Source organism: Mustela erminea, chromosome 10 (genome assembly GCF_009829155.1).
Source record: "Mustela erminea isolate mMusErm1 chromosome 10, mMusErm1.Pri, whole genome shotgun sequence".
Lineage (NCBI taxonomy): Eukaryota > Metazoa > Chordata > Mammalia > Carnivora > Mustelidae > Mustela > Mustela erminea.
The window spans coordinates 74185363-74194600 of NC_045623.1; the positions used below are offsets into that span (position 1 = coordinate 74185363).

The 9238-nt window shown below is 42.0% G+C and overlaps 1 protein-coding gene across 4 annotated transcripts in view; it reads right to left on the reverse strand.

Annotated features, from left to right (window-relative positions):
- NASP (nuclear autoantigenic sperm protein) overlaps positions 1-9238 on the reverse strand; it is a 42441-nt gene that overhangs the window by 8081 nt on the left and 25122 nt on the right. For 2 of the 4 annotated variants that reach the window (XM_032302724.1, XM_032302725.1), the window contains exons 4-7: positions 8937-9047; positions 5371-5451; positions 4099-4208; positions 2389-3402 (exon numbers count right to left, since the gene is read on the reverse strand). In XM_032302724.1, coding sequence (XP_032158615.1) covers positions 2389-3402; positions 4099-4208; positions 5371-5451; positions 8937-9047 — 1316 coding nt within the window. The remainder of the gene's footprint in view (positions 1-2388; positions 3403-4098; positions 4209-5370; positions 5452-8936; positions 9048-9238) is intronic. The other 2 variants (XM_032302726.1, XM_032302727.1) reach the window with 2 other exon arrangements.

The following is a 9238-nucleotide window of genomic DNA, read 5'->3' on the forward strand; positions in this document are numbered from 1 at the left end:
AAAATAAAATTTAGATGTGCCTGGATGGCTCAGTCGGTAAGCGTCTACTTTCAGCTCAGGTCATGATCCCGGGCTCCTGGGATCAAGCCTGCTCAACAGGAAGCATCTCCCTCTCCCCCTGCTTACATTCCCTCTCTGTCAAATAAAATCTTTTTTAAAAAATAAGATTTTTTTAAAAAGGAGAGAGAGAGAAAACCAAATGTAAGACGCTTTGCAGGCTAATGCTGCCACATATAGAGGAATAGAGCACAGAGAGTCAAAGTTTAGGCCTTAGAACCAGAGGTTTGGGTTACCTCAGCCCTCCTCTTATTGGCAAATTACTTAAGGTCTTTCTGCCATTTCTTCATTTGTAAAATATGGAAAACTGTACCTTCTTTTGAGTAGCATGGTACCCATGGCACATACTAAAAAAAAAATGCAACTGATGATCCCTAGGGCTTTTTTTTTTTTTTAAGATTTTATTTATTTATTTGAGAGAGAGACCATGAGAAGGGAGAGGTCAGAGGGAGAAGCAGACTCCCCGAGCAGGGAGCCCGATGTGGGACTCGATCCTGGGACTCCAGAATCATGACCTGAGCCGAAAGGCAGTTGCCCAACCAAATGAGCCACCCAAGTGCCCCATCCCTAGGCTTTTATAAGTACTTTAAAAAGAGTGACCAGAGGGGCGCCTGGGTGGCGCAGTTTAAGAGTCTGACTTGATTTCAGCTCAGGTTGTGATCCCAGGGTCATGAGATCAAGCCCCTCATCAGGCTCTGTGCTGAGCAGAGGGTGCTAGTTTCTCCCGGCCTCACTCTCTCTCTCTCAAATAAATAAGTCAGTCAGTCAGTCAATCAATCAGTAGTGACCAGAAAGTTACTGATAAAAGGTGGGTTAAGGGAGGAGATATAAAGTCACCTTCCTCACTGTGAGGTAGGCTTGGGAAGAACTTACATTCATATCAGATTTGGTCTGAGTCTAGTACTATGACTTACGGTGTTTGACCCTGAAAAAGTAACATAACCCCCTAAGCCTCTATTTCCTCATGGCTGTAAGTGGAGTAATACTACCTACTACATAGTATTTTGGAATAAAAAATAATGTATGTGGGAGAGCTATAACAATGCTGCTTATGATCCAGTTGAATAGTTTTTGAACTGGAGAACTAGGACCTCTCTACTGTAGCTTGTTATTCAAAGTCCAACTTATAAGAGCCAGCAGAACTTTTTATCTTTAATCACTATCACTAAAGATTAAGACATGGTAGTTTTTTAAAAATTAAAGAATTCAGTTCTGTGCTTTTTCCATAAAGAACTCCTAAAACCCAACAAGCAGCCCAATGGTGCTACCATTTAACCAGCTCACTTCTGGTTACCATGCCTGTGCTGGCTGGAGTGCAACGACATGCACATAGGTAGAATATAGTTTACCAGAATGAGCTGCAAATACTGATAGTGGGTCTTTGAAAATCTAAAACTAAACAGAACCCTTAGTCTGTCAATTACACGAAGTGGTAACCATTAACTGGAATATACCTGTGGTTATTAATACCAACATTAGATGAGCCTTACAGACAGCAGAATCCTCAAATTACAGTACAACTCAAGTCAGACGTGCCAATTATGTAATTGCTAATTAGAGGCTTATACATCTTGATGGAACTGAACCAAAATTAGACCAATAATACTATGCAAAGCATCCACACTTTATAATGTTCTAAGTAACAAAAACTTCAGTTTAGCAGCCAAAGCAAGCATGAAATGGGGGGAAAGCAGCAAGAGGGCTAATTAGTTAAGATTTTTTGTTATCTTTTGGAGGGGGCTAATTTAAAACGAATGTAAATAAGCCTCAAAACACTTCCTGAAGACTAAAAGTAGAAGAGGGTCACCAGAATTCTTTCACTATGGTTAATGGCCTTCATTTAAATGGCATGCCTGCTTAAGTGTACCAATTCACTGGATTCTACTGCTCTAATCCTGCTTCCTAAAGCAGAGAAGAGGAACCATGTGAACAGTATATTAAATAATCCAGAGGCATGCAAGTGAACATCCATTCAGCATTCTCTGCCAGCCTGGCCCACTGTTTCCCTACCTACCCCACCAGCCCCCATCCACCTCTATTGGCTAGTATGGTACGAGTTACTGATAGCTAGCCAAGTCTCAGAAACCACAGAGAAGCCCTATTTTGCAGTTAGTAAAAAGCGTTAGTTTATAAGCCAGCTGAAGACTTGCTTTTGATTTAACTTGCTCAACTTATCACAATCTTCTTAAACTTTCCCCACTTTCATTTAGCCCTTTCCTAATCCAAAGGCAGACGGAAAATCCTGAATGGAAGGCTGACTTTTACCCATGATTAGTGAGTCAAATCCAGAAATGTACTCCACCCACTGCAGCTCTGGCATATCCCGGTTACCTTCACCCTCTTTCATCTGTTCTTCTCTGTCTTGTGTTTCTTCATTAGCAGCTATCTTAACTTTGTCTTCAGGGGACTTCTCAGTAGCCCCCCGGGCTACCTTGGTCTCAACCCCATCTCCAGCTGCCTCAGATTCTTCTATGGGCAGCTTGGTCTCCTCCTGGCTAGGAACCAACTCTGCCCTGACCTTCTCCTCTAGTCCTGAGCCCTCTTTTCTTTCAGTCAGTCCTTCTGCATTAGTCTGTTGTTCAACAGGAGTCTCACCTCCTGCAGCTGACAGTCTATTGACTGAACCATCCTTAGGGAGAACTGTGGCCTCCTGCCCAGGCTTCTCAGACACTTCGGACCCAGCTTCTGCAGCTGTGGCCTCTGCAGCCTCTACTGTCACCTCTGGCGACTCTCCAGTAGGAGGCATTTCTTGCCCTACCAGTTGCTCAAGCACACCCTTTCCTGGCTCATTTTCAGAGGCAGCTACCTGTTCCTTTGGCTCTTCCCCACCCACATCCACTGGCTTTACTGCTGAATCTATAGGCTCTGCTTCTGCCTCCACTGCAGTACCCTGCTTTTCAAGAGTCGTAACAGGCTGCTCTCCTGAGGCTTCTTTTGGCTTCTCCTCTATGCTCACAATTACTTCTCCCTGCTTCTCCTGACCTCCTTTTTCTCTGGATTCTTCTTGGATGTCAGTTCCACAAACTGATTCTCCTTCCCCAGCATCTGGTACTTCCTGTTCTGGCTTCCCAGAAGTGACCTTGGCTTCATTCAGTCCTTCTGGTGCTGCTATTTCTTTTGCCTCAGTGGTTTCAGTTAACTGATCTGAAGTGGATTCAACTTTTTCCCGTAGTTCCTCTGCAGGCTCACTTATATCCATGTCTTCTCTTCCACCCTTCTCCATTTCAGTCTCCTGCTCTTTATCAATTTCAGGCTTTACCAGAGACTGGTCTTCTGGTTTTTTTGCTTCTTCTTTTTCTCCCATGGCGTCATAAACCTGTTCTCTCAACTCTTCCCTTGCTTCCTCTACATGGTTAAAGAACATGAAGCATAAACATGTCTTCGAATTTAGTGATTAAGGCATAAATGGAAACTAAAAATACATTCCCTTTAAACCCTCAAACAGCCTGGCTTAAATTTTAGCAGATGGCCTAAAAATTATCTGCCCCCTTGAGAAAAAGCAAAGGGAAAAGTCCCAGATAGCAGAGCAACTTACAGCAAAAGAAACCCAAGCTCCTTAAATGAGATACTGTTTTACTTGAGCATTCTGAATATCAGTTAGGTTAAGAGATGCCAAGCTTTATGCTCTCCTCCAAACATTATAAACCTCCATCTAATACGTAAAACTAACAGCCAAACTCCATTTAGAATTTAAATTTAATTTTCTTAGATACAAAAAATGTAAAAAGACTCCAAAAGCACTGCTGTTAAAATAACTGAGCTGCAGACTTTTAAAAATTTGCATCTAAAATTATTTAAGGTTGTTATGTATTTAAAATATCAATTTAAATAACCACATTTATTGGGGAAATTAACTTTTCCTTTTATAAAACCCTGTCAGTTTCAGTAATTGGCTGTCTCCACTGTAGTCTCCACCAGATGCAGGTATCACCCCAGGCAACTTAGGAGAGACCATCCAGGACAAGGAGAGCCCTAGTCCCATCACTTGTACACAAGAAATATACGTCGCATCTCCTGAACATCACATGCAACTCCACATACCATCTATGTTATCATTATTTTCTACCAGAGATTCGTCTTCTGTTTTTTCTCCTTCCTCCTCTTCCACATGCACACCTTCTAGGGCATTTCCCAACACACCATTCTCCATTCTAGAAGAACAAAAGGAGAAAGCACTAAAGGTATGATGGTTAGAACCTAACAGGTTTTCTAAGACAGAAATTATCTAAGACAGAAATTATAAAAGAAACAGAAAAGCAATCAAGTGTAGAGAATACAAACTTTATTCATGGAAGAAAGGCAGTGATCAAAACTAATATAAATTAAGGCAGTAAAAGCACTTCAAGAAAGAAAAAAGCATGCCCTTCATCCCACCACCCAAAAAGCACCAATGACTCTTGTCAAAAGAACAAGATCAATAGTATGTATTTGCTTTACCATAGGGCCAAAATATCTCCCAAACTTCACATCTACCCCTATTTCTTTAGTTTGCTTTAAAACATTCTGGCAAGACTTGTGACCAATCAGGATGACCTACAAAATTAGAAAACTTACCAGAACTGAGATTAAATGAACCATATAACATTTGCTAGTTTGTATACCCTTAATATATTTTATTCTGGTTAATAAACTTCAGTGGAAAATATGCAACAACTTTCTAGTAGGGAGGACTACTGGTTTTATTTATGAGACATTTTCATATAGTAGTGTTTTCAAATTATCCTTCATTCAGTCCTTATTTAGGATGACTGTTTTGTGCTTAGAGTGCTTTTAATGTTCTCTCTCTATACTGGACTTTATGGTCCAAAAATAAATTATGATTATTCACTAACAGAAAAGATCTCTGCTTCCAAAGCCCCCAAAAGTCAAAACCCAAGCCTTAGTTTACTCTGTATCAAGTGCCTTCCAAAACTTCCATCAGTATTTCATGTGTCTTCTAAACCCCTTTCTTAGTAAAACCAGTCTCACCCAGCTCATATGAAATCCCAAAGCTAGTAAATAACCTTGACAAACAAAGAAACTTAAGTTTTTAAATAGACCATAATGTGATATAAAACATCCCACTTAAAAACAGTGGTTTGAGGGGCACCCGGGTGGCTCAGTCAGTTACACGGCAGACTACTGATTTCAGCTCAGGCTATGATCTCAGGGTTGTGAGATGGAGCCCCACAACGGGCTCCAACCTCAATGGGGAGTGTCGGCCTTAAGGACTCTCCTCCTCTCCCTCCACCAATCCTCCTCCACTCGCTCTCTCTCAAATAATCTTTAACCAAAAAACAAAAAACAAAAAAACCTGTGGCTTGAAAAACATACCTTGCCAACTCCAGAAGTGATTTCCCATAGAAAAAGAAGGCTTCTCCACACTCATTAGCTGTCTCTCCATACTTCTTACCTCTACAAAGAGAACAAATATCTAAGATCTGAACTGACATCTAGTCTAAAATACTTATTTCTAGTTCTGTAAATTAAAAAATGACATTTCTTCAGTGACACATCATTTTAGGAAACCAATACTCCCCCCTCCTCTTGCTTTCAAGTCAAATTCAAAGGGACTTTAAAAAACAATGTATGGGGCACGTGGGTGACTTAAGGTTCCAACTCTTGATCTCAGCTCAGGTCTTCATCTCAGGGCCATCAGTTCATCAGCCCCACACTGCGTCGGGTACCTGGCTGGCTGAGTCATCTGCCTTCAGCTCAGGTCATGATCTCAGGGTCCTAGGATTGAGCCCAATATCAGGTTCTGCCCTAAGCAGGAAATCTGCTTGTCCTCTCCCTCTGCCCCTCCTCCCACTCGTTCTCGCTCTCTCTCTCTCTCTCTCAAATAAATAAATAAGTAAGTAAATAAATAAATAAATAAAAACAAGGGGCACCTAGGTGGCTGCCTATGGCTCAGGTCATGATCCCAGGGGTCATGGAGGATGGGATGGAGCCCCACACCCAGCTCTCTGCTCAGCAGGAGCCTGCCTCCCCTCTCCCTACTGCTCTGCCTACACTTGAATGCTCTCAGTCAATAAATAAAACCTTTTAAAAAAAATGAACAAGTGAACATAGCGCCACATTAGGCTCCAAGCTGAACACGAAGCCGACTTTAAAAAAAAAAGTGCGTGTGTGCACCCACACATGTACGAAATTAATATATGGCCTGGTCTTTCTCTCTGTATGTATGTTTCAAGTGACATCAATTTGCTGCAGTTATAGTATATAATCTGAGAGCCAAACTACATTAATAGGTATTTCTCCTGCTATAAGATGAGTGTCAGGGCACATGGGTGGCTCAGTCATGAAACCTCTGCCGCCTTTGGCTCAGGTCATGATCCCTGCATCCCGGGATCACCCTACATGGGGCTCCCTGCTCAGCAGGGGCTCTGCCTCTCCCTCTGTCTCCTCTGCCTGCTGCTCCCCCTGTTGTGCTCCCAGCAACAGGCTCCCTGCTTGGCGGGAAGCCTGCTTCTCTCTCCCACTTCCTCTGCTTGTGTTCCCTCTCTCACTGTCTCTCTCTCTCTCAAATAAATATATCTTTTAAAAAAAGAAAAAAAAAAGGTAAGTGTCAGTATGGGACAGAATGAACAGTTAAAGGACTTTTGGCAGAGCCTTAAAGAATGAATAAGGTATATGGAAAGACATCATGTTATTAGAGATAGGAGCTTATTCTCTGGAGTCAGATTGCCTGGGTTCAAATCCCACCTCTAGACCTTAACTGACTAGCTGTAGAAACCTTAGACTCAGTGCCTTAGTTTTCTCATCTATAAACAGAAATGTTGAGAACTGTTCAAAGATCTAAGAATTGATTTAATAATGCCTATAAAAGTATTTAAAACAACGCTTAGAAATATAAATAGCACTATACGTAAGTTTTAGCTATTAATACCTAGACAGGGAAGAGGGAAAGGAAAACAAATCACAAGTGTGATAAAAGAAAAGGAGGAGGTACTTTACATAGAGTAAGGAGACTAGTTTTCATGAAGGAAGGACTAGCAGAAGTCACTCAAAGTCAGGGACGCCTGGGTGGCTCAGTTGGTTGGGCGACTGCCTCTGGCTCGGGTCATGATCCTAGAGTCCCGGGATCGAGTCCCGCATCAGGCTCCCCACTCAGCAGGGAGTCTGCTTCTCTCGCAGACCCTCCCACTTCTCATGCTTTTCTCTCTCTCATTCTCTCTCTCAAATAAAATCTTTAAAAAAAAAAAAAAAAAAAGTCAGGCCACCTAATGGCCTTTACAGCCTAGGGAGAATAACTAGAGAAACTAATCACAAAGTATTATGAGGGTCATGTTTAAGTATAATCTACTAGGGGGGGCGCCTGAGTGGCTCAGTAGGTTAAAGCCTCTGCCTTCAGCTCAGGTCATGATCCCAGGGTCCTGGAAAGGAGTACCAGGCTCTCTGCTCGGTGGGGGAACCTGCTTCCTCCTCTCTCTGCCTGCTTCTCTGGCTACTTGTGATCTCTGTCTGTTAAATAAAAAAAATCTTTAAAAAAAAAAAAAGTATAATCTACTAGATTAGAATACTGCATGTCAAATTTTCCCCCTAAATATCCTTAAAGGCAGGAGAGTGAAAATACTGATCTCTAGATTATCTGGTAAGAAAATAAGCTAAGAAGTATGTTTATTTGTGCTTCTTTTTTAAAACTTCAATTTCAGCAGTTTACACTGTAAATTAATCATATGTTTTTATTATAAAAATACCAACTTAGCATCAGATCAAATCTGCCCCCTACTCATAACATACCACAGGATATCAGAGCCTCAGTTCCTCTGGCCCAGATGATGACAAACTAAGAAGCCAGAGCTCAGGAATTAAACGAGATTAACGCAGACATCCAAGAATAAGATTCTAGTCTACATGTTGGGAAAGGGAGTGAGGCTAGAAGAATGAATTGACAGGACCCTGACTGACTAAGAAGGAATGAAGAAGCTAGAAGCTTTTAATCATGGTGAACCTGAAATCTAGTTTTACTAATAAGCATTTCTCTTTTAGGATTATTTATTTATTTATTTGACAGACAGAGATCACAAGTAGGCAGAGAGGCAGGCAGAGAGAGAGGAGGAAGCAGGCTCCCCGCAGAGCAGAGAGCCCGATGTGGGGCTCGATCCCAGAACCCTGGGACCATGACCTGAGCTGAAGGCAGAGGCTTAACCCACTGAGCCACCCAGGCGCCCACTAATAAGCATTTCTTATAAAAGGGATTTCTTCAGGGGCACCTGGGTGGTTCAGTCACTAAGCAGCTACCTTTCAGCTCAGGTCATGATCCCAGGATCCTGGAATCGAGTCACCCATCAGGCTCCCTGCTCAGTGGAGAGCCCGCTTCTCCCTCTTCCTCTGCCTGCCTCTTTGCCTACTTGTGATCTCTGTCAAATAAATAAATAAAAATCTTAAAAAAAAAAGATGTGCTAACAGTCAGCATTAGTGCTAGGGTGGCCAACCATCCTGGCTTGCTTGGGACTTTCAGGAGTTTCGCCAGACATAGAGCTCCCAGTGTTAAAATTAGAAAAGTTCCAGAACAGGGGCACCTGGGCACCTGGGTGCTCAGTCAGTCAAGCGTACAACCATTGATCTCAGGTCAGGTCTTGATCTCCTGGTTGTGAGTTTGAGCCCCATGCTGGGCTCCATGCTGGGCTCCACGCTGGGCGTAGGGCCTACTAAAAAAATGTCCCAGAACAAAGTAAGATGAGTTGGTCACTCCAATTAATGGTGACTGGGAAACAAACTACCTTACTCAGGGAAAAAAATGAAAGAGATTGCTCGGTAATATTCAAGTCTTATTGTTAGTGATGGAAATACACATGTACATGAAAAATATCAAATTTTTTAAAACTCCGCCCCCACCATAAGACAACCTTTTAACAAACACAATATAGCACAACCTAGCAAAACACAGTACTTACAAAAGACTAGCTGCTTCCTGGAATGCATTGACAGCTGCTGGAATATCCCCCATCACCAGATGTTTCTGTCCTAAACCCAACAGTTTCTTAGCTTCATTATCCACATCCAGACTGCAAGAAAAAATTATTTCAAATGTCAAATACTTCTTAAAATCAACATATTCTGAATACCTGTTACATTTAAGCCATTGTACTTTAACTTCTTTTTTTTTTTTTTTTAAGATTTTATTTATTTACTTGACAGAGAGAGATCACAAGTAGGCAGAGAGGCAGGCAGAGAGAGAGGAGGAAGCAGGCTCCCT